A 24,245-nucleotide genomic window follows, 5' to 3' on the forward strand; every position below is an offset into this window, starting at 1 on the left:
CTTACCCTTTGTGCCCCCGGGGGCATCCCCTTGACTGATTCACGTCTTCAAACAGCTGTGTGGACCTCGCCAACAAGGTTGGAATGTTCAATGAGGGGGGGAATCATGTGGCGCGGGGGGCGGGGCTGGGAAATTAGATTGAAATGTATTCAGAAACATCAAAATGAGATTCTCGCCCGCGGTGGGTGTGAACCTCGTGACGTCACCGGTGAGGGAGTGGAAAATCGAGAAACATGATCTCACCGGCGAGAATCGCACTTCCTGATTCTCGCTGGACATTCCGCCCGCATCACCATTCTCACTGCGGCGAAGGTAGGCTGAAAATCACCCCCGTTGTGTTGGCATTTTCCTCTGGTTTTCTCCCTGACACCTCACTTCTATTTCTGAACACAAGAATTCTGGTGCTAATTAAACAGTTTTGCGAATGGAATTGCTTCCTACAGGAATAGGACAGGAATATTTTCTCTTACATTTGAGAGGTGTCGATGAATTGGGAGTGCGATTCTTCACCGTTCTTTCGGACCAGTTCCTGAAAATGTTCCATTGTTTCTGAAAGGCCTTTATCCATTTTGAACATAATCCAGAACTCTTTAATCCAGTACCTGTAATAAAAATCATGGAACTATCAACTTACAATGGATCAGAAGCAACAATGCCTTTATTTTATTAAATTATATTGGTTCATACATCAATGTGGGGGAGACACATTTCCTGATTTGTCGCATTGAAACAGCTCACACTAAAATCTATACCATTACTTCTAGCAGGAAAAAGCTCTACGACATTGTCTCTATAAGTCCAGTTACATTTCAGATACTGGTCTCAGAACATCACCAATGCAGTGTGATACAGGACAGACAAAAAGAGCCAACATTGCCACTCATTCAGCTGAACCTTTGCAACTTGACATCACTTGAACTGGAGTTATACTACGGCTGATGTGAAGACCTTGATGTATGAAACTACTCCTGATTGTAGTGCCATACCTGTTTTTGCACTACCAGCTGGAGCAAGTTAGGTGGCACCATTGGCAAGTTTTTGTCATTGCTGGGGGTGCAGGTGGCTGGAATTGAAAAAATAAAGTGGACAGCATGGTGGCACAGTGGTTAGCACTGCTGCCTCCCTCACAGTGCCAGAGATCCGGGTTCAATTCCGGCCTAGGGTGACTGTATGGTGGACTCTGCACCTTCTCCCCGTGTCTGCGTGGATTTCCTCTGGGTGCTCCGGTTTCCTCCTACACTCCAAAGATGTACAGGTTAGGTGGATTGGCCATGCTAAATTGCCCCTCAGTATCCCAAGATGTGTTGTTAGATGGTTTAGCCATGGGGAATGCGGGGGGTTGTGGGGATAGGGTCGGGGGGAAGAGGGCCTGGGTAAGATGATTTGTTGCGGAGTCGGTGCTGACCCGATGGGCTGAATAGCCTCTTCTGCACCGTAGGGAATCTATGATTCAATGTAGTGCAGTTGGGAGTCAGATGACTAAGCTGATCTTTGACATTCCAATATGTGACACAACTCGAGCAGAAAATTGCTATGTGATCCTCACTATTAAGACAGTGCTTCCCTTCTCCACACGATAGGAAGTTTAAATCTTACTTCGCATTTCATTTACTTAATTAGCCCATTGATCCTACGGGCAGTCTCAGATGTTACATGGTATTGTTGTGCTTGGAATAAGCACAAGAGCAGTTCAAAGTCTGAATAGATCAGTCTGACCCAATTTAGATCCACTTAAACATTGAAAGGAACTCATATCTGCTGACTATTGCATGTATTTGATGTGGCAGCAAAGCTGGCTATTTAGAAAGGTTGTTGACTGGAGATTACTTTCCAATTTTTCAATTCTTCAATTCTTTTTGCCTCACTTTCTGGTGAATGATTTGCTCTGCCTTAAATTTTAGTCAATGCTGATTAAGCACAGAATCACAGAATACTACAGTGCAGAAGAGGCCCTTCGGCCCATCGAGTCTGCACCGACGCATGAAATACCCTGACCTGCCCACCTAATCCCACTTGCCAGCACTTGGCCCATAGCCTTCAGACATTTCATGCTCTGTAACACATGTAACACGGGCGGCATGGTGGCGCAATGGTTAGCACTGCTACCTCACAGCTCCAGAGACCCAGGTTTGATTCCTGGCTTGGGTCACTGTCTGTGTGGAGTTTGCACATTGCATTGGCCATGCTACATTCTCCCTCAGTGTACCCGAACAGGCATCGGAGTGTGGCGACTAGGGGATTGTCACAGTAACTTCATTGCAGTGTTAATATGAGCCTACTTGTACACTAATATTAAAACTTTAAAACATATGCACACACAAAAGCAGCTTTTCTCATTTTCAATAAAGCATTTGCAAAATTAAACCACATTCTTTCTAACTGAGTAAGATGTGCAGCTTCTGCAGGTAGTCTTTGCTTTTCGTCTTTTCATATATGTGGTTTCTGCTTCCAGGAAAACCCTCACCTTATAAAGTAACAGATCTTCAGGCAAGCTGCAGCACAGTTTTGTTCTAGAGCATTCTGATATGTAGGTCACCATTAAGGAAAACAGTTCAGTTGAAGTGTCCGAGGATCACTATTTATATTCAACAAGGGCATTGCTGAGGCCAGTGTGAAAGACTTCTTCTGTAAGACAACTGTTGTATAAGATGTATGATTATAGTTTACCACGGGCAGTATTATCTCTTGGCACATCTCAAATATCTCCCACCAATGCCAAAGTTTCCCTGAAATACAGCTTCAGATCTCCAATGGTGAGCATACTGGAGGCAATTATCTGCAATGTTAAGATGTATTTAAATGCAGTCATTTAAAAAAAAGACAACATTGTACCAGGTCACAATTGCCGATCTGCCTGAAATCGTGTGCCATTATCAATTACACATGCTGGTCAAAGAAAAATTCCTTTTATGCTACTTGTGATTCATGGGGACTAATGAGAGTAGTGCTATTTATCTACTTGCATGGCTGAACAGTTCTAATTTGCCTCTTGAGATTTTATTTTTATTCAGTGGTGCGTCTGATGTTGCTTCCACACCCCCCCCCCACCTCCCCGCCACCCCCCCCCCCCCCCCCCCCCCCCACCCCCCTCGTTGTTGGGCAGGAAGTTGAGCGACAAGACAGAATTGCAACATCTCTTCTAGATTTAAATAGAGCATTCGGTGCAAATCATCTTCAGGCAGAATAACACAATAGATACCACAATGCCAGTGACAGCGCAAACTCTTTTCACCATAATGTGGAGTTGCCGGCGTTGGACTGGGGTAGGCAGAGTAAGTATTTACCAAATAAACCTGTTGGACTTTAACCTGGTGTTGTGAGACTACTTACTGTGTGTTTTCATCATACGCACAAATCGTCAAAATTTGTGATTGAATGCAATTGAAGCATTCACTCAAAATGAAGGCTAGCATTGGTAACCTTTGTTATTCGCAAAATTGCACTTTTTTATTCATTCATGGGACATGGACATCACTGGCTGGGCCAGCATTTATTGCCCATCCCTGGTTGTCCTTGGAGGGCAGTTGAGAGTCAACCACATTGTTGTGGCTCTGGAATCACATGTAAGCCAGACCAGGTAAGGATGGCAGATTTCCTTCCCTAAAGGACATTAGTGAACCACATAGGTTTTTCCGACAATTGACAATGGTTTCATGGTCATCAGTAGATTCTTAATTCCAAATATTTCTTACTGAATTCAAATTCCACCATCTGCTGTGGCAGGATTTGAACCTGGGTCCCCAGAACATTTGCTGAGTTTCTGAATTAGTAGTTTAGTGATAATACCACTAGGCCATCGCCTCCCCCTAGCCTAAGCAAAAGACCTAACTATAATTTTCTTGTTCAAGATATATTGGATCTTTAAGACTCTCTGGTTAGTCTTTGCTGAATATTTGATTTGATTAGTACATTGCCGAGTGCAGACTGGCACTGCAGTACAGGTAGGCCCCAATTATGGATTGTGCTCCTTTCAGGTAGGTAATAGTGACATTGACCCTCCTGAACTGAAATGGAGATTGTGATCAGTTTATGATTATTTGGGCCGGACAGTTTGTGTTACTGATTGTGGAGAATTACAAATCACCACTTGTGTAAGATTGCAGATAGATATTAAAGTTTACTTGTTAGCATCGCAAGTAGGCTTACATTAACACTGCAATGAAGTTACTGTGAAAATCCCCTAGTCGCCACACTCCGGCACCTGTTCGGGTACACTGAGAGAGAATTTAGTACGGCCAATGCACCTAACCTGCATGTTTTGGAGTGCGGGAGGAAACCAGAGCACCTGGAGGAAACCCACGCAGACACGAGGAGAACGTGCAAACTCCACACAGACAGTGACCTAAGCTGGGAATCGAACCTGGGTCCCGGATACTGTGAGGCAGCAGTGCGAACCACTGTGCCACTGTGTCGTCCTGAGCTTAGTCACAGAAGAATTGCATTCTTTATGATTGTGACCTTGAGGTGCTCTGGTTGGGGGTGGGTCAGGTTGCCTAGAAGTGGGCGTTCTGAGCAAATTCATCTTCAGAACCATGTTACAAAGAGATCTAATAATTTAATTAAATGACATCATCATTCATGAGAAACAGATGATGATTTTATATCCGTCTTCTCCGACGGAATGAGGGCGACGGGCGGGGGAAGGGGGGTGGAATCTTTTGTTTTTAACATGATAGTGTGTCATATAAACCAATATCATGTAGCCTCACTCACACTGAGCACTCCACTCTGATTAGGTGCATGACTGGGCCCCTATTCAAGTACCAGGGAAGCTTTTCATCCTTCTACAAGCCTGCTATTCATTCTGTGGGAAGGCAGACTAATTATCATAGCGGTTAATGCATCTTCTGAAGTAGCTTTTGTGGTTTAGGCTATTTTAAACATTGGATACTTCATTGATTAAGGTCTATTTTTGAACAAGGTTTCAATTGGACAGAGTGGGAACCATTAAATTAGTGCATGCAGATTCTGTAATGTTAAGGGTTGATCAGAAACTGGAGATATTTATAATGGATATCCTTGTGGCAAAGGCATGTTAGAATTTCTCTACCTTCTCAGTTAAAATTGCTATAATGCAATAGAATTCTAATAGCATGAAGATTGCAACATTGAGTGGAATTTTCCAGCGACAGAGGCGACATCCCATTGGCCGCCTGATGGATCTCCTGGTCTCACCAGTATCTATGGTCTTTTGCCCATCCTGCTGCAGGGGAACCTGCAAGGGGGGGCAGTGGGGGCCACCTTTGGTGGGACTGCAAGATCCCGCTGGCGGAAAGAGCTGCAAAAATGTTTGGGGTGGCACAGTGGCACAGCGGGTAGCACTCCTGTCTCACAGTGCCAGGGACTTGGGTTCAATTCCAGCCTTGGGTGACTGTTTGTGTGGAGTTTGCACGTTCTCCCCATGTCTGCGTGTGTTTGCTCCGAATGCCTCCCACACTCCAAAGATGTGCGAGTTAGGTGGATTGGCCATGCTAAATTGCTCCTTAGATCCAAGGTGTGTAAACTAGGGGGATGAGCAGGATAAATATGTGGGGTTCCAGGGATAGGGTCTGGGTGGGATTCTCCACTGGAGAGTTGATGCAGATTCGATGGGCCGAATGGCCTACTTCTGTATTATAATATTTTATGAGTTCTAACATTATCCTTGTAAATTTCTTTGCACTAGAGAGTCAGTGCAAAGGCATTTACAACAATGTTAGAACTAAGAACTAAGAGGTTATTTAACTATCAGGAAAGGTTGAATAAACTGGGCTCTCTTCCCCAGAAAAGGGAAAACTGAAGGATGATCCGATGGAGGTTTTAAAGATTATGAAAGAGTGCTAAGTGAGTAAATGTAATGACTATGGCTGGGACTTTCCAGCCCTCCCTTCTGCCAGGATCTTCCAGTCCTGCCGAAGGTCAATGGGCTTTTGGCTGGTTCAATGCGGCCCTGTGGCGGGACTGGAAAATTCCCACCAAATATAAAATACTCATTGATAAATCAAAGGGAAATAAGGAGAAACTTCTTCAGCCTGAGTGTGATTAGACTGTGGCTAAAGCAGATGGTATAAGCAGACAGGGAGGTGTTGATAGGTTAAAGGAACCGTGGTGCACGAAAGCTGTGCGGGATCTGGTCGCGAAGAAAAGGAAAGTGTACAAAAGGTTCAGAGAGCTTGGCAAAGATAGGGATCTAGATGAGTATACGGCTTGTAGGAAGGGACTAAAGGAAATTAGGAGAGCCAGAAGGGGTCACGAGAAGGCCTTGGCAGGTAGGATTAAGGAGAACCCTAGGGCGTTCTATAAATATGTGAAAAGTAAAAGGATGAGACGTGAAGGAATAGGGCCTATAAAAGGTGAAGGCGGGAAAGTCTGTACGGAACCAGTAGAAATGGCAGAGGTGCTTAATGAGTATTTTGCCTCGGTTTTCACAGAGGAAAAGGACCTGGGCGGATGTACTGCGGGCTTGCGGTGGACTGAAAAGATTGAGTATGTGGACTTTAAGAAAGAGGTTGTGCTGGAATCTTTGAATGGCACCAAGATAGATAAGTCACCGGGTCCGGATGGGATGTACCCCAGGTTACTGTGGGAGGCGAGGGAAGAGATTGCAGAGTCTCTGACGATGATCTTTGCGTCGTCGATGGAGCTGGGAGAGGTGTGGGAGGATTGGAGGATTGCGGATGTGGTTCCTATTTTCAAGAAGGGGAATAGGGATAGCCCAGGAAATTACTGACCAGTGAGTCTAACCTCAGTGGTTGGTAAGCTGATGGAGAAGATCCTGAGGGACAGGATTTATGAGCACTTAGAGAGGTTTAGTATGCTCAAGAATACTCAGCACGGCTTTGTCAAAGGCAGATCGTGCCTTACGAGCCTGGTGGAGTTCTTCGAAAATGTGACTAAACACATTGACGAAGGGAAAGCGGTAGATGTGGTTTATATGGATTTTACCAAGGCATTCGATAAGGTCCCCCATGCAAGGCTTCTAGAAAAAGTGAGAGGGCATGGGATCCAAGGTGCTGCTGCCCTGTGGATCCAGAACTGGCTTGCCCAAAGGAGGCAGAGAGTGTGTATAGATGGGTCTTTTTCTAAATGGAGGTCAGTCACCAGTGGTGTGCCCCAGGGATCTGTTCTGGGACCCTTGCTGTTTGTCATTTTCATAAATGACCTGGATGAGGAAGTGGAGGGATGGGTTGGTAAGTTTGCCGACGACACGAAGATTGGTGGGATTGTGGATAGTCTGGAGGGATGTCAGAAGTTACAGAGGGACATAGATAGGATGCAAGACTGGGCGGAGAAGTGGAAGATGGACTTCAACCCAGATAAATGCGTAGTGGTCCATTTTGGCAGGTCAAATGGGATGAAGGAGTACAATATTAAGGGAAAGACTCTTAGTACGGTAGAGGATCAGAAGGACCTTGGGGTCCGGGTCCATAGGACTCTAAAATCGGCCCCGCAGGTGGAGGAGGTGGTTAAGAAGGCGTATGGTGTGCTGGTCTTTATCAATCGAGGGATTGAGTTTAGGAGTCCGGGGATAATGATGCAGCTGTATAAGACCCTCGTCAGACCCCACTTGGAGTACTGTGCTCAGTTCTGGTCGCCTCATTACAGGAAGGATGTGGAAATGATTGAAAGGGTGCAGAGGAGATTTACAAGGATGTTGCCTGGATTGAGTGGCATGCCTTATGAGGATAGGCTGAGGGAGCTCGGTCTTTTCTCCTTGGAGAGACGTAGGATGAGAGGAGACCTAATAGAGGTATATAAGATGTTGAGAGGCATAGATTGGGTGGACTCTCAGAGGCTTTTTCCCAGGGTAGAAATGGCTGCTACGAGAGGACACAGGTTTAAGGTGCTGGGGGGTAGGTACAGGGGAAATGTTAGGGGGAGGTTTTTCACTCAGAGGTGGTGGGTGAGTGGAATCGGCTGCCGTCAGTGGTGGCGGAGGCAAACTCAATAGGGACTTTTAAGAGACTCCTGGATGAGTACATGGGACTTAATAGGATGGAGGGTTATCGGTAGGCCCAGAAGGTAGGGATATGTTCGGCACAACTTGTGGGGCCGAAGGGCCTGTTTGTGCTGTAGTTTTTCTATGTTTCTATAATTGTATTTAAGCAGAAGCTAAATTAGTTATATTGGGTAGGGGGAGGGGAGTGGACAATGCACATGCAACTCACCACTAAACATGGAAGATGTCTACCATGCCAGATGTCTACCATGTCACTTGCGTGCTGTCATGAAAGTGAATGTTCTAATTTCTCGCTGGTGGGGAACTTAATTTGGAGGGGGAACCTACTTCAGGTGGGGTGGGCTTTTAATGAGCAAGCATGACTTGCTAATGTATGCAAAAGGGTCACCAAGGCTTATTTGATGGGAAACTCGACCCCACATTAACCTTCCTTTCCTGTCCTGAGATCATAATTACTAAAGTTCACCTGCTGGCAGGAATCTGATTGTTGGCCTCACGTCAAATTGTTACCCCGCTCGCCAACTTCCCACTGCTGGTGCGACCAGAAGATTCTGCTCGATGTATAACCTGTGATTGGATTACTGTTTGATAATGAGGGGCTCTAATGGAATGTGTAGAGAGTGCAAAATTTAGAATTGAAGTGAAAATTACCCCATTGTTACACACTCCACAGAGGGAGGATCAGTCTCGCCAGGAGGGCGTTTGGCAAACTTGATTTATTTGCTTTGCATGAATGCAAAACTTCACAAAATGTTTTTCTTTTTATTTCACTTTTGTTGATCTAATATGAAAGACCGCTTTTCGATCAAACACCGGAGAAATTTACATAAAATCCTCAAAGATATGGAGATGGATATGGAAATGGGCGGCACGGTGGCACAGTGGTTAACACTGTTGCCTCACAGCGCCAGGGACCCGGGTTCGATTCCCGGCTTGGGTCACTGTCTGTGTGGAGTTTGCACATTCTCCCCATGTCTGTGTGGGTTTCCTCCGGGTGCTCTGGTTTCCTCCCACAGTCTGAAAGACGTGCTGGTTAGGTGCATTGGCCATGCTAAATTCTCTCTCTGTGTGCCCGAACAGGCGTCAGAGTGTGGCAACCAGAGGATTTTCACGGTAACTTCATTGCAGCGTTAATGTAAGCCTACTTGTGACACCAATAAATGAATTTTAAACTTTAAAACCTTTCTCCAACACAAAAGATCAAATTAATGAAATACATATTTTTAAAACGTCTTAAAATAACACTGAAAGCTTTATTTCAATCTGATGCACTTCTACTGGTAAATAAGTTGCATTTGTTAGTGATATGAGTAAAACACAGGCTGATCTTTAAAAATTAATTTTTCCGGGATGTGGGCGTCGCTGGCTGGCTGGGCCTATCCCTAACTGCCCTCCATTTCAGGGGGCATTTGAGAGTCAACCACATTGCTGTGGCCCTGGATAAGGGTAAGGATCGGGTAAGGACAGCAGATTTCTTTCACTAAAGGGCATTAGGGAACCAGATGGGTTTTTACAACAATCGACAATGGTTTCATGGTCATCATTAGACTCTTAATTCCAGATTTTTTTTGTTGCATTCAAACTTCACTATCTGCCGTGGTGGGATTCAAACCCGGCTCCCCAAAACATTACCCTGGGTCTCTGGATTAATAGTCCAGTGATAATTCCTCTGTGCGACTGCCTGCCCTAATCCCCTGATCAGCAAATTTGAACTTACATTATCAGATACAGTGATTGTTCTTGTAGTAAGCCAGAATAAAACAACAACAGTTTGCTTTCAAAACTTAAAGAGGAGAATATATGAGTTCACTAATATAAAATTGATCTTATTCTGCTCCCCTGTTTAACATGAAAGGTTTACCATCCAGGCGTCTTGTTCCGCTCTGGTGCTGATGTGCAGTTTAAGTGATATTGTAACAAAAGGATATAGTGTGATGAGCTTTTGCAGCAGCTCCGTGGAGGAAACATTGAAGCGGTGCATGGTCAGAGTAACTTCCAGCAGGTAACTGCTTCGACACAGGTTCCCATCCGCATCTATCAGAAGGGAAAGGTTACACAGATTGGAATGGCAACTCATTAAATCTCTTTATTCTCCCACTTCATTTCTGCAAACATTCCTACTTGCCTGCAGTAACAAAGGCCAGAATTCTCCGGCCTCCCAGCCGCATGCTTCCCGCATGTGGGAGGTGGCGCGTTGTTTGCTAGCGGCGGGATTCTCCGGCCCCGTTGCTGTCAATGGAAATTCCCATTGACGTCACCCCATGCCGGCGGGAAACCCGTGGACGGGTGTGCGCTGCCTGCGGGATCGGAGAATCCCTCTGGCTTGAACGACCGGAGAATTCTGGCCAAAGTCTTGGAATTTAACCAGAATTATCTTGCTAATATACTCAGGACATTCTAATCACTTTGTAGAGCAGCAGTTTGGAGAATGGTACACTGTTCACTGTACACTGGTGAACTATCTCACTGGCCAGACTACCAAGTCAGAGCACTGGAATCAGTCAACACCACAAAACAGACTGATAGTGAATTGATACCTTGGCAGGAATCTTATCACCATTCACGCCGGCAGGATTTTCCCATCCCGCCGCAGTGAACAGAGCTTTGGCTGAGCACCAAATTCTCCGCCCTCGCAGCAGCGGGAGTGTGGCGTGAGCAGGCGGTAAGCACAAACCCCTTGTTTTTCACTCTTTTATGCTATTGGTGTTGACCGATTTCGAAGACAGAAATATAAACTGAAGTACAAATCACACAGAGTACAGCTCTGACGAAGGGTCATCCAGACTCGAAACGTTGGCTCTATTCTCTCTCCACAGATGCTGTCAGACCTGCTGGGATTTTCCAGCATTTTTTGTTTGTGTTTCAGATTCCAGCATCCGCAGTATTTTACTTTTACATGGGACTTCTGTGGAAGTTGTCTTGTTTTGTCACAGCTCTGCAGGCAGTTTCTGTTTAAATTTGGCATTGTACTACGTCTGTTCGAACCACCATCCTGTTACTCATTTGTGACTAACCAAAGCTATTGCAATGAAGAGGAATGTCCTCAGAGCTCAGGAAAACCCAGTTTGCAATTATCATAACAATCAGTTGCGAACTCAGTTTTAGAATTTGAATCATTTTAGGGACATGATTTTGCATGTTTTAATATTTCCTCAACAACTGGCACAACATCACGTCATCAAAATACTCTGCTCTGCTGCACAGGAGTTGAATGTGCTCACTTACTTTCACACATTTTGAATAGTTTCAACATCTGGACTTTAACAATTCTATTCGTGGTCCATTTGGCTAGTGCAGAACCTGAATATTGTTGAAAAAAGACATGGGGCGGAATTTTCCTGTCCCGCCTGCCATGGGAATCATAGCGGGCGGGACAGGACCGCACAAAGGACCGTTGACCTCTGGCGGGACTTTCCAGTCTGGGTGTGGGCACAGCTGGAAAATCCCGCCCATTTTGTCAAAGCTTTTCATCTCGCATTCATCAGGACAATTTGCAAGAATACTAAGTGTGAAGGGAGCAACAATTTATACTTTATGAGAAGAGAGTGCTGATTGGTTGACCCTTGGTCAGATTGGACTCTGATTGGCAGAGGCATTGCCATGGAGAATGCAGCAGTTAATTGATGACTGACAGTTAACTGCCTAGCCTTGTTTCAATTCAAACCAGACAGGTGAACTCGTGAGTAGTCAAGTCATTGCCCTGCATCATTTCCCAGGGCAATGTCGTGACTAGAGTGTAATTTCTCCAATCAGGCCATTGAGGTTGGCCTATTGGAATATGAACTCCTTGATTAAGGAGCCAATTGATGGGCCAATCAGGGAGCCTTTTACTTGTATTTAACCAGGAGTGCCAGTTCCTCTGGCACTCCCGAAGGTAGACTGCTGACTGATAGCACTCTGTGCACTGCTTTTGGAATTGTAAATAAAGGGATTTTGGTGAAGGGGCTTCTGCCTCCGAAGACTTATTACACAGAGTCAACCTGCCTGGTTTGAATTTAAATAGAGCTAGGCAGTTAACTGTCGGTCATCAGTTAACTGATACATTATCTACACCAATGCCTCTGCCAATCAAAGCCCACTTGCCAACCAATCATCACTCTCTTCTGATGAAGTAAGTTGTTGTTCCCTTTACAATTGGTCTGCTCAAGAATTGTCCTGATGAGTGCAAGATGAGAAGCTTTGACAACATGTCTTTTTTTCAGCAATATTCAATTCTATTGGTGGTGGCACACCGAAGGGTCAATCCAATTGAGTCTAGTCTTGTCACATGTGAAATGTATGATCAGATTGATTGTCATTAAACTCTTCATGAGTTTATCCTGTTCATTGAAGGCGTATTATTAAACAATACCCAGCACAGTCTGATTAATAATTTGGGTAAGAAAACCATCTCCTGTTGTTAAAAATATGAATTTCCTGATAGTATTGGTTACACAATGTGGCTGGCCAGCTGGCTGGCTAAAACAATAGTCATAATATCAAGGATTCCGCCACAGTTATATGGAAACTAAAACCTTGAAGACAGATGCAACTGATGTAGTGAGTTTTACAATATCTCTAATAATCGCTTTGAGAAAATGATTAATTACTCCCCAATCAGTTTAAAAATAATTCCTTGTGTTGTATTTACAAATATTCCAATTGATTTATTATAATTGATCGGATTAAATGAAGAAGGGTTGGAGGAGACTCATGTGTTATATCAGGACCAGAAAGGACTTGTTAGAAACATAGAAGATAGGAGCAGGAGGAGGCCATTTGGCCCTTCGAGCCTGCTCCGCCATTCATTATGATCATGGCTGATCATCCAACTCAATAGTCTAATCCTGCTTTTTCCCCAGAACCTTTGATCCCATTCGCCCAAAGTGCTTTATCCCGCCGCCTCTTGAATACATTCAATGTTTTGGCATCAACTTGTTGGATCAAATGGGCCTGTTTCTGTGTTGTGTTACGGGTGAGTCAGGGAGTCTGAGTTGTTGTGGCAACATGTATTTTTTCAATTATGGATGGTGATGGCTCCAACTTTCTTTCCATCGTTTCTCCCGTTCTTACCGCCTCTAGCCATCGGTGTTGGGTGTTGGATGGATTTGCAGTTTGATAATCGACCTGTTTGGCCAATTTGAGGACCCACCTTCTTTGGCCATCAGGTCCTGGAGTAGAACCTGTACCCAGGACTGGCTCAGAGGCAGGGACATCACCCACTGCTCCACAAGATCCTCTCCTTGTGCTGTAAATACCGTGTAACATGTTGTAATTTAGTGGAGTAAAGGTTGATCATGACTTTCGCATCATTGCGTGGAACATGTTTTAGCAAAGAACATTTTCAGTTATGAAATTCTCCAATTACTCTAGTCACTGAGGCAGCTGTTGCTCCACACAGCAGAAATACCAACATCACGTGCTTATGTCCCATGGGTTGACTTGTCACATGAAATAGCCAGTGCTGCCTCTCCTCAGAGACCAGCCATATCATTAAGTGATGTTCTTTGCAGCCCATTTAGCCAGAAAGGGATCCGCAAACAAATGAACCTGTCTATGTTGCCTTTTTGTAGATTTACAAAGAACAATGAACAAATAAGATTTCAGCACAGGAACAGGCCCTTCAGCCTTCCAAGCCTGCACCGACCATGCTGCCTGTCTGAACTAAAACCCCATACCCTTCCGGGGACCATATCCGGGGACCCTCTATTCCCATCCCATTCCCATCCCATTCATGTATTTGTCAAGACGCCCCTTAAAATTCATTATCATATCTGCTTCCACTACCTCCCCCAGCAGTGAGTTCCAGGCACCCACCACCCTCTGTGTAAAAAACTTGCCTCCCAGTAGCTACTGCAGTTGTTGAAAGACAAATAGCCTAAGTTTATTAATGTCACTGCAATGAAGTTGCTGTGAAAATCCCCTAGTCGCCACACTCCGGCGCCTGTTCGGGTACACTGAGGGAGAATTTAGCATGGCCAATGCACCCTAACCAGCACATCTTTCGGACTGTGGGAGGAAACCGGAGCACCCAGAGGAAACCCACACAGACACGGGGAGAAGGTGCAGACTCCGCACAGACGGTGACCCAAGCCGAGAATCAAATCTGGTACCTGGCACTTTGAGGCAGCAGTGTAACCACTGTGCCACCGTGCCGTGTATATTGACTTGATAATTAAGATTACAGAATCATAAAAAAGGTATTATCACGGCCTTTACTTGTTGTAATTGAACAAATTTATTTTGTAGCTTACACGAACTTTTGGAATGTCCAAGTTGCATTCTAATGTGTGCAGTTTAAAACAAGAAAATGCCCAGAATGCAGTTTTAAAGGGTCTGTGTTGTTCAGATTATTTCATAGCCCTAGGATTTTGAACGAAAGTGATGGCACTGAGCTAAGATTAATTGATTGTAGTTTATTTTCATTCCAAACGCCCCTATCTAGTTGATTAGACTTAATTCTTTTCACTTGTGAATTATCTATTAGGCTTTCTGGATAACTGGCTATTTTTGTTCTGATCTGGTTGCCTCCTCCTTGCCACCTGTGATTATTGGTAGATGAGATGTTTTTTTTAAATTTAATTTACAGGATGTGGGCGTCGCTGGCTCAGCCAGCATTCGTTGCCCACCCCTACTTGCCGTCGAGTAGGTGGTTCTTCAGAGGTTTTTTTTTTACGGTGGCCTCTCAACTTAAATACAGAATCCACACTTATTCTGAGATTATCGGGTCATTGAGTCAACCCCAACCCCAGCTTCATTGCTCAATGATGCCAACATTCAGACACAAGCCAAACTCAATAATCAAGGAGGATTGATACATTTATGAAATGGAAGCATTTGTTAAACAAAGCTTTCAGATTTGCCACTTATTTTCTTCTACTATCGTCTTTGACTGTACAGTAACCTGCAGAACACACACACATACACACACATGCACACACACACGCCCCCAGCCAAAAATAAAATTCTCGAGTCAACATCCATTCAAAAAGTCCGATGTGTCAAAAACAAATGGACATGCTTAGTCAATGCTCATTATCAACATAGAATCATAGAATCTCTACAGTGCAGAAGAAGGTCATTCGGCCCATCGAGTCTGCACTGACAAGAATCCCACCCTGGGCCTATCCCCGTGACCTCACATATATACCCAGCTAATCCCACTAACATTAAGGGGTAATTTAGAATGTTCAATCAACCTAACCCGCACATCTTTGGAGTGTGGGAGGAAACCGGAGCATCCAGAGGAAACCCACGCAGACATGGGGAGAACGTGCCAACTCCACACAGATGGTGACCCGAGGCTGGAATTGAAATTGAGTCCCTGGCGCCGTGAAGCAGCAGTGCTAACCACTGTGCCACCGTGCTGCCCATATAAATGAGGTTTTGCAAATTTTCAATCCCATTGTAAGAGACATGGAAGTATTGAGAGTGTTGGCATTTCTACACTCAGCAGTGTGCTCATAAGAACTTACACACAAACAGACAAGTTAGGAGCAGGAGTAGGCCATTCAGCCCCTCGAGCCTGCTCTGTCATTCAACACATTCATGGCTGATCTGATTGTGGTCTCAATTCCACTTTCCTCTAACCCTGATAAACTTTGACTCTCTTGTCAGCCAAGAACCTACTGACCTCTTCCTGGAAAAAAAATCATTGACCCTACCTCCATTGCCCTCGGGGGAAGAGAGTTCCAAAGATTCAAGAGCTTTTGAGAGAAGATTTCCTTTAATCTCCATGTTAAATGGGAGACCCATCATCTTTAAATGCTTACCTCCTAATTCTAGTCTCTCTCACAAGGGGAAACACCCTTTCAGCATTAACCCTGTCACAGCCCCTCAGGATCTTCCATGTTTCAGTAAGATAACTTGGCAATCTTCTAATCTCCAATGGATATAGGTGCAAGCAGCCTGTCCTCACACGATATCACTCCCACCCCCAGTCACCAGTTGAAGGAATCCTCTCCCAAATGCTTCTAACGTATTTATCTTTCTTCATCCAGGAATCTTTTTCCCTGGTGCGCATCCAGTTCATGATTACAGTCTGACAGAAACGCAATCAAGTTGTGTTTCCTTTCTGCCATCGTTGCCAATAGGAACAGAGAATGTGCCGCATCCTGCCACATCCTGGGCGAATAAATAACTCCCTACAAGTGAGGCTGACCAGATAATTCACAAAGTGGCAAAGTCAGCCTCATAAACCTAGTTGATTTAAGTCACTGCTGCTCAGTATTAACTCCCTGTAGTGCAGAGGAGGCCTTTTGGCCCATCGAGCCTGCACCGAATCTCTGACAAAGCATCTTACCCAGGCCCTCTCCCCCCGTCACCCCACACATTTTGCATGGCTAATCCATCTCACCTACACATCCTGGGACACTAGGGGAATTTAAGCATGGCCAATCCACCAGAAACTGGAGCACCCGGAGGAAGCCCCCGCAGACACAGGGAGAATGTGCAAACTCCGCGCAGATAGTCACCGGAGGCCAGAATTGAATCAGGGATCCTGGAGCTGTGAGGCAGCAGTGCTAACCACTGTGCTATCATACCGCCATTAGAAGGAGGCCGTTTGGTCCATCGAGTCTGCACTGACTCTCTGACAGAGCATCCCATCCAGGTCCTGTTCCCGTGTAATCCCATGTATTTACCCTAACCCTAATTCCCCTAATCTACACATTTTAGGACATACTATGGGGCAATTAAGCATGGTCAATCCACCTAAACTGCACATCTTTGGAGTGTGGGTGGAAACTGGAGCACCCGGAGGAAACCCACGCAGACACAGGGAGAACGCGCTGACTCCACACAGACTGTGACCCAAGCTGGGAATCGAACCCGGGTCCCTGGCGCTGTGAGGCAGCAGTGATAACCATTGTGCCACCATGCGACTTGTATCTCTATCGGTGAGAGACAATATGGGCAGATGACATCACAAGGCTCTCAAATTTAGAATAAATTTATAAAATACACGTCACTATTCTTTTTGCACATTGTTCTCGAACAGGCGTTGGAGTGTGGCGACTAGGGGATTTTCACAGTAACTTCACTGCGGTGTTAATGTAAACCTAGTTGTGACACTAACAAAATAATAAAAGAAATGGCGTGCTTCAATTATTGGTGGAAAAAAAAACATTTTGGAAGACAAGTGTCACTGTGAATGGACTTTCCGACGTAGTTCTGAGTTTTGATATACAGAACATATATATCTTGGGTTTCATCTCTGATGATATCATCCAAAAACACAGCATGAGTTTCCAAATGTACACTGACAACACCAGTCAACTCTGTCTAACCCTCCCCAGCCTGTAAGTTCTCAGACTGATTGTCCAACATGCAGGAACAGATAGGCAGAAATTTCAAATAAATAAATATTGGGAAGAGTGGAGCCCTTCTCTTCACTGCTGCCACAAATTGAGCTCACTGACCAGCTCACTCCATCCATCTCCCCCTGGCAGCGACTTGAAACTGAACAAGACTTTTCAGCTCACAGAGAGTTCCTGACCACAGAACCACTCCTGGTCACTAAGATTGCCCATGTCCACCTTGTAACATCAGCTGGCTCAGCACATCCGCTGTTGGAACTGCCATCCATGCCTTTGTGATCTCCAAAGTCAATTGACAAATGTAGATTGATTTTGGAAAGCCAGCGTGGATTTGTTAAGGGAAAAACCATGTTTAATTCATTTGATTGAGATTTTTGATGAGATAACGGAGAGGGTTGATGTGCGTAGTCCTGCTGGTGTGGTGTACATGGAATTCCAGAAGACATTTGATAAAGTGACATATGACAGGCTTGTCAGCAAAGTTGAAGCTCATGGAATAAAAGGGAAATAGCATGGATTTGACATTGGCTGAGTGACAAGAAGCAGAGAGTAGTGGTGAACGCCTGTTTTTCAGACAAGAGGAAGGTGGGGCTCCCCGGCTGTCATTATTAGAACCATTGCATTTTTTGATCTATGTTAATGACCTAGATTTGGGTGTGCAGGCACAATTTCAAGATATGCAGATGACGGAAAATTTGCAAGTGTTTTGAACTGTGCTAGACGTCAAGAGGTCATAGACAGGCTGGTGGAATTAATTGAGAGAGGTGTGTGATATACTTTGGTAGAGAGCTTGAGGAAAGGGAATATAACATACAGGATACAATTCCAAAGGAGGTGGGCGGCACAGTGACACAGTAGTTAGCACTGCAGCATTTCAGCGCCAAGGACCCAGATTCGATTCCAGCCTTGGGTCGCTGTCTGTGTGGAGTGTGTATGTTCTCCCCATGTCTGCATGGGTTTCCTTCAGGTGCTCCGGTTTCCTCCCACACTCCAAAGGTGTGCAGGTTAGGTGAATTGGCCATGCTAAATTGCACCTTTGTGTCCCAAGATGTGTGGGTTAAGGGGGGTTAGCAAAGTAAATGTATGGGGTTACAGGGATATGGCGGGGTTGGTAAGATGCTCCGTCAGAGAGTCGGTGCAGATTCGATGGACTGAATAATTTCCTTCTGCACTGTCAGGATTCTATGAGGTGTAGGGCAGTGGATCTTTGGAATATGTGTAGAAATCATTGAAGGTGGCAGGACAGATTGAGAAACTGGTTAGGAAGGCATATAGGAATCATATAATCCCTACAATCCAGAAGGAGGCCATTCGGCCCTCTAGTCTGCACCGACCACAATCCCACCCAGGCCCTATCCCCATAACCCCACATATTGACCCTGTTAATCGCCTGGCACTGGGGTCAAGTTATCACGGTCAATCAACCTAACCCGCTCATCGTTGGACTGTGGGAGGAAACCGGAGCACCCAGAGGAAACCCACACAGACAGGGGGAGAACATGCAAACTCTGCACAGCAGTGACCAAAGCCGGGGTCGAGCCCGGGTCTCTGGCACTGTGAGACAGCAGTGCTAACCACTGTGCCACCGTGCCACCCTAGGGATAAAAGAATAGGATTTAAGGATAAAAGGGTACAAATAAGTCGAGTAACAGAGTGGACTGCAACTCCCCACAACCCAAATCCAAAGTTCCCGTATCTCTAAATGGGCAAATTCCCACTTGTCTCTGTTAATATAGGATCCTGGGCTTCATAAGTGGAGGCATAGAGTGCAAAATGTAGTTATGGTCACCTTTACAAATATTGATTTGGCCACAGCTGGAATATTGTGTCAAATTCTGGGCATCACACTCTTGGTAAAATGTGTAGGTGTTGAAGAAGGTCCAGAAAAGATTTACAGGAATGGTTCTGGGGATTAAAGAATTCAACTATATGAATAAGTTGATGCATCCAAGACTGTTCTCCTTGGAGGTAGGTGGAGAGGACATTGGCGGAAGGGTTAAAAACTAGAGGACATCAGTTCCTTTGAATGGGGTTTGTGTGTATGAAACCAGGGAGTTGAAGTGTACACCTGACTTCAACAGTAAGTCATCTATTTTGAGGAGTTTTGGAGCAATTTTACCTAGGGTTCCTATCAGTCCCACGGATTTTGGTACAATTTCCATCATCATATTGTACACTTGTTAACAAAACATGCACCAAACATTATTTCATAAAGTTAAGCTATTTTAGCACTAATACATAACAAAGTACATTTTTAAAATGCAAAGGTAAATCCAATGGATCGGAGTGAATGTATTAATGGAATGACCGGTGTATGTTGGATTTGCAGTAATTAGTTGACAATCTTACTCATAATGCAAAGATGTTGCAAAATAGCGTGATCATGACCATCGTACAATGCTGCGAATACGATAAATTTGCAGGAATGTATTACAGAGGGTTCAACAAAAAAGCAGCCAGCACAATCAAGGACTCCACGCACCGTCTTTCACCTTCTTCTGTCACGAAAAAGATACAAATATCTGAGGGCGCGTACCAACCGACTCAAGAAGAGCTTCTTCCCTGCTGCCATCAGACTTTTGAATGGACTTACCTTACATTAAGCTGATTTTTCTCTGCCCCCTGGCTAGGGCGGCACGGTGGCACAGTGGTTAGGGCTGCTGTGCCAGGGACACGGGTTTGATTCCCAGCTTGGATCACTGTCTGTGCGGAGTCTGCACGTTCTCCCCGTTTCTGCATGGGGTTCCTCCGGGTGCTCCAGTTTCCTCCCACAGTCCAAAAGACATGCTGGTTAGGTGGATTGGCCATGCTAATTTCTCCCTTAGTGTACCCGAACAAGCACCGGAATGTGGCGACTAGGGGATTTTCACAGTAAGTTCATGACCGTATTAATGTAAGCCTACTTGTGACTAATAAATAAATAATAAAATGACTATGACGCTATATTCTGCACCCTCTCCTTTCCGTCTTCCCTATGTACTCAATGAACGGTATGCTTTGTCTGCATAGCGCGCAAGAAACAATACTTTTCACTGTATCCCAATCCATGTGACAATAACAAATCAAATCAAATCCTTTTCCTTCTCCCCTCCATACTCTATGAACGGTATGCTTTTTCTGTATAGCATGCAAGAAACAATACTTTTCACTGTATCCCAATACATCTGACAATAATAAGTCAAATCAAAAATGTTAGCCATGGTATGAGGAATAATGTCATTTTTTAAAATGCTATCTGATCTTTAAAGAATTTAGAGCCTTGAAACTGGTTGCTGCATTGGTAAAATAAAGGAATGAACAGTGTTTTTTGTCAAGTTTGTGCTGGCTGGGATTTTGGGTGCACTGCCTAATGGAGAGTGCGAGTCAGTGGATGCCTGAGTGTCACAGCGTGGGAGTGAACTGGTTGTCACTGTTGCATAAGTGATGCCACGTGAGTCATGCTGGGGCATTGTATTTCTATTTTTGCAGCAAGACTGAAGAGTGCAGTACCTTGGATTTTATTAAAGTTAGCAAGCTTTTCTTTTTGGTTTTAAGCATCCCTGTATCCGAGAAGAGAATGCTTCTCAGAGTACCGAGCTTCACTTTATAATTCAGGGTTCAAGAACAGTTAGATAACAATAAAAGTCATCAGGTTTCTCTAACATCTTCAATTCTATCCAAAAGCAATGAGAGAAAAACACATTGTAGTGAAAGTGCACGGTGATAATAATCCTGTTTGTCAGGCTTCTGCTTTTAAAGATCAGCAATTTTGTTAATGCGAGCTGTCTGTACTTTATTGTATTAATGTTCGGTATTGTTTGCCTTCACCTTCAGTCGACATCAAGTCGTCCATTCGTGTGTTCATGCTGCTTAAACATATTCCTTTCTTGGTGTTTCAACCCCTCCTTGCACCACGACATAGGAGGTGCAGCACAGAAATAGGCCAGTCAGCCCATCTGACCTCTACTGGGGTTTTAACTCCACACAAACCTCCCCTCCACTGTAGTTACCTTTTCCCAACGTGCGCATCCCCCCTCCACCGCCCCCCGCCCCCTCCCCCCGCAATTATCCTGCTTTTCCTGTCTCCACAGTATACGCACCAAGTCCACCCTTAAAAGTATTAATTCTATCTGCTTTAGTACTCGAAGGGGCACAATGCTAACAATGGTTAGCACTGCTGCCTCAAAGTGCCAGGGATCCCAATTCAATTCCCGGCTTAGGTCATTGTCTGTGTGGAATTTGTACGTTCTCCCTGTGTCTGCGTGGGTTTCCTCCAGATGCTCCAGTTTCCTCCCATAGTCTCAAAGACGTGCTGGTTAGGTGCATTGGGCCATGCTAAATTCTCCCTCAGTGTACCTGAATAGGCGCTGGAATGTGGTGACTATGGGATTTTCCGGGGTATAGATGTTTCAGTAAGAGTAGGGAAGGTGGTAAAAGAGGTGGTGGAGTAGCATTGTTAATCAAGGATAGTTTAACGGCTGCAGAAAGGCAGTTCGAGGGGGATCTGCCTACTGAGGTAATATGGGCTGAAGTTAGAAATAGGAAAGGAGCGGTCACGTTGTTAGGAGTTGTCCTTAGGCCCCCAAATAGTAATAGAGATGTGGAGGAAGAAATTGCAAAGCAGATTATGGATAGGTGTGGAGGTCACAGGGTAGTTGTCATGGGTGACTTTAACTTTCCAAATATTGATTGGAACCTTTATAGGTCGAATAGTTCGGATGGGGCAGTTTTTGTACAGTGTATGCAGGAGGCTTTCCTGACACAATATGTGGATAGGCCGACAAGAGGTAGGGCCACATTGGATTTGGTACTGGGTAATGAACCAGGCCAAGTGTTAGATTTGGTTGTGGGAGAGCACTTTGGAGATAGTGACCACAATTCGGTGTCTTTCATTATTGCAATGGAGAGGGATAGAGCCGTATGGCAGGGCAAGGTTTATAATTGGGGGAGGGGTAATTATGATGCGATTAGGCAAGAATTACGGAGCATAAGATGGGAACAGAAACTGTCAGGGAAAGGCACTCATGAAAAGTGGAGCTTGTTCAAGGAACAAATACTGAGTGTCCTTGATAGGTATGTCCCTGTCAGGCAGGGAGGAAATGGCCGAGTGAGGGAACCATGGTTCACAAAAGAGGTTGAATGTCTTGTCAAGAGGAAGAAGGAAGCATATGTAAGGATGAGAAAACAAGGTTCAGTTGGGTCCATTGAGGGTTACAAGTTAGCAAGGAATGAGCTGACAAAAGGGCTTAGGAGAGCTAGGAGGGGGCATGAGAAATCCTTGGCGGGTCGGATCAAGGAAAACCCCAAGGCTTTTTACTCTTATGTGAGGAATAAAAGAATGACCAGGGTGAGGTTAGGGCCGGTCAAGGACAGTAGTGGGAACTTGTGCATGGAGTCAGAAGAGATAGGAGGCGATGAATGAATACTTTTCCTCAGTGTTCACCAAGGAGAGGGGCCATGTTTTTGAGGATGACAGTGTGCTACAGGCTGATAGGCTGGAGGAGGCAGATGTTCTGAGGGAAGGTGTATTAGCAATTTTGAAAAACCTGAAGGTCGATAAGTCCCCTGGGCCAGATGAGATGTTTCCTAGGATTCTTTGGGAGGCAAGGGATGAGATTGCAGAGCCTTTGGCTTTGATCTTTGGGTCCTCACTGTCCACGGGGATAGTGTCAGAGGACTGGAGAGTGACGAATGTTGTTCGACTGTTCAAGAAAGGAAATAGGAATGATCCTGGTAATTATAGGCCGGTTAGTCTTACTTGTGTGGTCGGTAAGTTAATGGAAAAGGTCCTGAGGGATAGGATTTATGACCATTTAGAAAGATGCAGCTTAATCTGGGATAGTCAACACGGATTCGTGAAGGGTAAGTCTTGCCTCACAAATTTGATTGAATTCTTTGAGGAGGTAACTAAGTGTGTCGGTGAAGGTAGAGCAGTTGATGTCATATACATGGATTTAGTAAGGCATTTGATAAGGTCCCCCATGGTCGGCTCATGAAGAAAGTAAGGAGGTGTGGGATAGAGGGAAACTTGGCCGATTGGATAAGTAACTGGCTATCTTATAGAATCTTCCTGTTGAGGAGCACTTCAGCGGTCACGGGCATTCGGCCTCTGATATTCGGGTAAGCGTTCTCCAAGGCGGCCTTCACGACACACGACGGCGCAGAGTCGCTGAGCAGAAACTGATAGCCAAGTTCCACACACATGAGGACGGCCTCAACCGGGATATTGGGTTCATGTCACACTATTTGTAATCCCCACAGCCTGCCTGGACCTGCACAGTTTCACTGGCTGTCCTGTCTGGAGACAATACACATCTCTTTAGCCTGTCTTGATGCTCTCTCCACTCATATTGTTTGTATCTTAAAGACTTGATTAGCTGTAAGTATTCGCATTCCAACCATTATTCATGTAAATTGAGTTTGTGTCTTTATATGCCCTGTTTGTGAACAGAATTCCCACTCACCTGAAGAAGGGGCTTGGGGCTCCGAAAGCCTGTGTGGCTTTTGCTACCAAATAAACCTGTTGGACTTTAACCTGGTGTTGTTAAACTTCTTACTGTGTTTACCCCAGTCCAACGCCGGCATCTCCACACCGTATCTTATAGAAGACAGAGGGTGGTGGTGGATGGAAAATTTTCAGACTGGAGACCAGTTACCAGCGGTGTACCACAAGGATCAGTGCTGGGTCCTCTGCTAATTGTGATTTTTATAAATGACTTGGAGGAGGGGGCTGAAGGGTGAATCAGTAAATTTGTGGATGACACCAAGATTGGTGGAGTAGTGGATGAGGTGGAGGGCTGTTGTAGGCTGCAAAGAGACATTGATAGGATGCAGAGCTGGGCCGAAAAATGGCAGATGGAGTTTAACCCTGATAAGTGCAAAGTGATTCATTTTGGTAGGACAAATTTGAATGCGGATTACAGGGTTAAAGGTAGGGTTCTGAGGAATGTGGAGGAACAGAGAGATCTTGGGGTTCATATCCACAGATCTCTGAAGGTTGCCACTCAAGTGGATAGAGCCGTGAAGCCGTG

General features: G+C 45.0%; 1 protein-coding gene across 1 annotated transcript in view; it reads right to left on the reverse strand.

Annotated features, from left to right (window-relative positions):
- Positions 1-24,245, reverse strand: part of LOC144506921 (RAS guanyl-releasing protein 1-like) — a 112,106-nt gene that overhangs the window by 45,927 nt on the left and 41,934 nt on the right. The window contains exons 3-5 of the mRNA XM_078233303.1: positions 9,858-9,973; positions 2,465-2,520; positions 471-602 (exon numbers count right to left, since the gene is read on the reverse strand). Of these exons, the coding sequence (XP_078089429.1) occupies positions 471-602; positions 2,465-2,520; positions 9,858-9,973 (304 nt within the window). The remainder of the gene's footprint in view (positions 1-470; positions 603-2,464; positions 2,521-9,857; positions 9,974-24,245) is intronic.

This window comes from Mustelus asterias, chromosome 18, assembly GCF_964213995.1.
Source record: "Mustelus asterias chromosome 18, sMusAst1.hap1.1, whole genome shotgun sequence".
Taxonomy (NCBI): domain Eukaryota; kingdom Metazoa; phylum Chordata; class Chondrichthyes; order Carcharhiniformes; family Triakidae; genus Mustelus; species Mustelus asterias.